The 5,780-nt window shown below is 46.6% G+C and overlaps 1 protein-coding gene across 1 annotated transcript in view; it reads left to right on the forward strand.

The window, feature by feature from the left end:
• The window catches only part of KIAA1549 (KIAA1549 ortholog), a 129,542-nt gene extending 124,832 nt beyond the window's left edge, over window positions 1–4,710 (forward strand). Inside the window, exon 22 of the mRNA XM_011359561.2 lies at window positions 871–4,710. Coding sequence (XP_011357863.2) covers window positions 871–1,152 — 282 coding nt within the window. The 3' untranslated portion in view covers window positions 1,153–4,710. The remainder of the gene's footprint in view (window positions 1–870) is intronic.
• The last annotated feature ends 1,070 nt before the right edge of the window (window positions 4,711–5,780 follow it).

Genomic DNA, 5,780 nt, shown 5'->3' on the forward strand with positions numbered 1-5,780 from the left:
TTCCCCTTCATTGTGCCCAACTTAGTTTCATGAGGTGTTTTGGGTTTTCCTGTCAAATCCAATGTTCACCTGAGAGTGCCTCTCCATCAGTATTTGGAAAAGTGAGCTGAGGAAATGTTCTAGGGCTTGCACGCAGGCTAATAGCTTACTCTTAATGTAGGCGAAACCACAGATTTTGTGTATGTATGCAAAGAAAGATTTTTTTCCACTGAAAAAATATTTTAAAAATCACCGAAAACTATAATTCTTGTCAAACAAATGCCCAATTTATATTTTGCAAATATAAGCAAAACTCGTATGTTTTAGCACTGATACCTTTTCAAAGAAAAATCTCTACAGAGCGCTCTAGAGACAGACGCACAGACACACGGACGGATAGACGAAATGAAAGATGAGTTTGCAATCTCGTTCCTGTTCTGTGGTCCCAGGACGTGAACCCACGCACACCCTCCCTGGGCCCCAGCACCAGGCGAAGTCCCGTCATTCCCCTTGTCAGTCCCTCTGCCAGTACCTGCTTATCTCTCCCAACTGTCGGATATCCACATCCGACCTTTCACCTCCGTGGGGTCCTCCAGACCTCCCTCCTCCCTCTCCAGCTCTGTTCTCCCTGCAGGACACTCACTTCCAGACACAGACGCACAGGCCAATGAGATTAAGCCAGTATTTATTAGGCACCTCCTAAGTTCAAGGGTTTCTTCATCGGACAGCTCTCCCTTGAACAATTTTGCCACAGCTACTACTCTCCGGTCTAGTCCCAGGGGTCCCTAACGGAGGGCTGAGTTGTTGGGTGGGAGATGGGCAGAGGAAGTCCTGGGAGCATGCCTGCTGCCAGTTCGAGTTTCATTTTCCGTCTTGTTCTTGCATGGGAAGTACAGCAACCTCTGCCATGTTTTTCAGCCACACGTGCTCGGACATCAAGAGTATTCTTCTTCACCGCTGTTCCAGGTGCCAAGGACTTCAGGCAGGGAGCCCTCAGCTCCTCCCGGGAACCTCCCACACAGGGGGCTGCAGGGCGCCAGCCTGGCTTACGCCACCAGCTCCACGGAAGACCTCCAGCCCGGACACTCCTCGGCCTCGCTCATCAAAGCCATCCGCGAGGAGCTCCTGCGGCTGTCTCAGAAACAGACCACCATGCAGAACTTCCACAGCTGATCGGCCTCGCCTTGCAGATTTGCCAAGTATCCGCTTCCTGTGGAAGCAAGACCAAGAGGAAACCAACAGAGTGGGTGTTCGTCAGAGGACAAGCGTCTCCTGGGCTCGGCGCCTGCTGAAGGGAGCAAGTTGCAACTTTAGAAGATGCCACAAGTCGCGTGACAGCTCATGATGCTTTTAATAAGTTGGCAATTTTGTGACCACTTGGGTCCAGTCGAAATGTCTGTACTTTTGGCTAAAAGCCAGCAGCACCTCACAAAAGACAAACCACAAACCTAAGCTCACAAAATTCCTAAGTCTCCTTTTTCAAGGCGAAAGCTGAAAATGTCTAGATGGAGTAGAGATGAAGGGAATCCCTCATTTCCGCGGGAAGTTCTGATTCAAAGGCTGGGTTTGTACGGTGGACCTGCTGCTTTGTTTTCTGAGAAGAGAGATTTGAAGACATTTTATTAACAGCGTATTTCCCTCTTTTTCTCCATAGGAACTTATTTTGATAGTCATGTTAACAACCAGGATACTAAGACTGTTCGGGAGTTTAAAAAGCTACTAGTGAGAAACCAAATGATAGATTGTAGAGCCTGATGATTTCAAACGAAGCCATCACCTGCACTGTTCCTTCTACTTCTGGTGCTACAGCTCCAACGGCCCTTCACCTTTTTGTCTGTGAAATGCAACTTTGGCTTTTTCAGTGGAAGAATATGTCGAAGGTTTCGTTTTGTTCTAGAAAGAAAGAAAGAAAAAAAATCCCTCCCAAATGGCGGAGGGAGAAGCATAATGTTTATGGGGTTTTTCAAAATACATATCAAAGCTTAGATTTACATTCTTGATTGTATTCGCTGTTCATTAATAGAGTGCCCATCTCAGCACGTGTCATCATTAAGGCCAGTCCCGCAGAATGAGGCTTTCAGGAGGTCCTCACCCATCCTTGTCCTTTGCCGATGAGTCGCTCACAAATTATGTTTGAATGACAGATCTTACTTAAGGAAAACTTAACGTGGCAACATTCCTGGGGACCCCCAGATTGTGATTCATGACTGCATCCCTGGTAATCACGCGGTCTGTGCGTTCAAGACCTGCAGATGGAAGCGAGTTCTTGTCAGCCTGTCTGTGCACGAGAAAGAAGTGTGAAGTCTGAGGACATGGGAGAGGAGACGGTTTTCCCTGACTTCCGATTTCATTGTGCTCAACCCTACTGAGTGGCTGTTAGAACCGTCTGTGTGCTTTGGGCCTGATGGAGGTGTCCCCTCCCTTAAGGTTTGATCCCAATGACAGCATATCTCCTCTTCCCAAATTAGCGTAAAGGATGCAACAACAGGGGCCATTCTGCTTTCTGGTACCTGAGTGACGCTCAGAAAACAGACGTAGATAACATTTCTGCTATGCGTCCTTTATTATTAGATCAATTAATACTTTAAACAGTAGATAAACAGAATTTGGGGCTCTGACTAATCAAAACTGGTGTCACATATGAAGAATCCTGAAGCAGCTAAGATAGGTTTCTGCGTGGAATCACTGTCCCAGAATCACGTTTTAGCAAGCCTTTCTTTCGTTAAGCCTGTGGACAGCCCTAGAGTTCAGGGAAAGTTAGTTCTGAGAAGTTCAAGGACAGCCATTTTTCATCCGTGCACCTCTGAAAGAGGAGGGGTGCAAGAGGGTCCGTCTCTCAAGGACGTTAAGTTAAGGAAAGAGACTCCTATTCAGGCTGTCGTCACAGGCTCCAAAGAGCATGGGAGAGAAGACCCCTTGGGGGCTTGATTTCTTACCTCTCGGTCTTGGTTTAACACCCAGAGTGAAAGACTCTCTTTGTACGTCACTCAAAAATACCAGGTTTCCTGAATAATCTTATTAAGAATTTCAGATACCCAAGCAGAATTATATTATGAACACCTTACAGTGACTCCAAGTCTTGGACTTGACAGCACGTGGACTAACTGCCAGGCCCTCCTCCCATTCTGCTCCATGTGGTGAGTGTGTGCATGAAGATTGTGCAAACACGGGCACCTCCTTTGTACAGGACAGAGACGGGCCTCTCTTCTAAAGGGGCTGCGTTCATGATTTGGATGCCTTTCAAACTAACACAGAAAGATTGTACCTGTATTGTCCTTCTTGGAGTTGATACACTTTTAAATCGGTGTCAAGGCCAAAGAGAACATATACGTGGGGGTGCACAGGCCTGAGGGATCCCCAGCACTCTAGTGTCCGTCATAAAGCACACTCAGTTTGCCCTTGTTTTCTCTAAACACCTGCCACTTCTACGAATCGCCGAGCTCAGAACAGACTAGCTGTCATGAAAAGCTTCACACCCAGGGGGGGGTCTTCAGACACTCAGCTGATGGGATCTGCTGTAAAGGAAGGTCCTCACGTCCATCGTCTGTGCCGCGGAGTTCCATTTACCTGCAATACTCTAAAACGAAGTCACATTTTATGTCTTGTCTTTTCCTCTTATTTTCAAAATTCTAGCAACAGTAACACAAGCCGTACATTTGAGTCCGACTTTTAGAGAAGATTGTTGAGATGAACTCACCGTGTCAGGTGCCTTCTCGGAGCCTCATTCTCCCCATCAGCCAAACGAGGACAGACCGCCCCCACCCACGTCCCCGGATTTCTCATCGTGAGAATCACGCGTGAGCATGGCTGCCCACGTCCCTTGAGGAGGGAGCGTATAGCACTGTGAAACCGTTAAGCATTATCTGTATGATGAGGCTGGATGGACGTTCCGATACACTGTGATCTGCTGGTGAAGGAGTTTGTATGGCGGTCACCAGAGCAAAACTAAAGGCTCCGGGTCACTCTTCTTCCTCTCTCCCATTTTGCTTTAAATCCATTTCCTTCTCCATTAACTTTCAAACAGCATTTACTAAAAATCTTTCTGCTTTCAATCCTTCTGCTGTTGCTGGCCCCAAGTCTGTCACATGTGAACCCTGCCTTCTGAGATCTTCGCATCCAAGATAACACAGGTATAAGAGATGGAAGACACACATCAATAACATGGTTTAAACGTTGAAGACACACAAGTGCATTAGGTACTCAGAAGAAGAAGCGGAAGTTGTGCATTTGGAAATGAGATCTTGGGTAGAAGTCCCCTTCGGGGGCTGCTCTGATGAAGGCAGAGGAGCCGGCCAGGCACGTGGTGAGCTGGCGTGGGAAGAGCCAACAGTGGGCCTGAGGAAGGATGTGGAAAGTGGGTGAAGTTGTCATTGAAAATGAACTTGATCTGATTTGCTACTTTGTGGGGACAGAATTCCTAACTGCACTGTTTGGGGAGTTTTATTTATAAGAGGAGGAAGTGATGCTGTGAGTATAATGTTTGCAATAATACCGCGAGAAAATGACCAGGCCCGTGAAGAAGGTCTATAGAGGAAGAGATCCATTCCGGGGGGAAGGGGAGAGTAGCAAGAATTGCCGAAGGACCAAATGTAAAGTATGAAAATAATGGTAAGAATTCTCCCACCTGCTCCACTGGTTAGCACAGATCTCAGTGGTCAGCCGCGTGACCACATTAAACCCTCTGTGGAGCATAGTGGTTCTAAATAAATATATTTGACTTCCTTACAGCTACCCACACGTTTTTCTCTGATTTTTATTTACTACCAGACTACGTTTTGATTTTGGTAGCACATGGTTTTCGAGCAGCAGATTGTGGGTTTTTACCAACCAGACTTTTCAAGGCATAAGACTTGTGATGCAAAGTACAGGTGAAGGTCTGCCTGAAGGCTTTGGGCCAAAACAATTCCATGCTTTATGAGCCTCCCACTTAACTGTGTACAGGGTCAGTGCTTACTGCGTCTGCACAGCTTCTTAGTGCTCCAGTGGCCAAACCGATCACTCGGACACTGATTTGCATTCGCAGTAACTCCCAAGTTAATTATAAATAAAACGTCTCCATCTCCTTCATACCAGATTGTTAGACCTGAATGAATTTGTTGGAAGGAAAGCTGGTTACTATTCCGGGCGCGGGGAAGGAGGCCTCCAGTCTTACTCCCCCACTAACTTTAGCTCATGTTGAGTTTTAGCCATTTCATTTCTACCTCCAGGCAAGTCTCCAAAGCCAGCCGCGAGGGCCTGCTTATTCACATTTGTCCAGACAGGAGCACGCAAGTCCACTTTCTGTACCCACAAACAGATTGTTGACCACAAGACGTTTTTATGGGATGGTAACTTGAACTTCACTTTTACATGTAGTCCAACACATCAGCAGATATTCTAATAGCAGATGAGAGGGTTTCTGTGAGCAGCTGCTGTAAGGTGCTCAAAATGTCATAGGCTTACACTTATTACCTAGTGAACAAAGAGTGTGTACATTTCAGGTTTCTTTTGATATTTCCGGGGTGATTGTCGGTGTTTAAACTAGGACTCCTTTGTCTAGTATTGAAAAGACTTGAAAACCGAAACCTCACGGTACGATCCTCATTCCATGCTTGTGTGTGTAATGGTACGCTTGAGAATTTGTCTTGAGGACACGCAACAGCATTGACATTTAGGAAAAGAATGTTTAAATGCCTTTGGAACAAGAAACAAAGGTGGCCACCAGCAAGCAAGCAAGCGAGAGAAGGCGTGAACGTCTGTCGTAATCGGAGGATCTGGAGTCCACATCTGTTTCCCACAGGGTAGATGGTCATGCGGGTGTC

The sequence above is a fragment of the Pteropus vampyrus genome, unplaced genomic scaffold, assembly GCF_000151845.1.
Source record: "Pteropus vampyrus isolate Shadow unplaced genomic scaffold, Pvam_2.0 Scaffold48, whole genome shotgun sequence".
NCBI classification, from domain to species: Eukaryota; Metazoa; Chordata; class Mammalia; order Chiroptera; family Pteropodidae; genus Pteropus; species Pteropus vampyrus.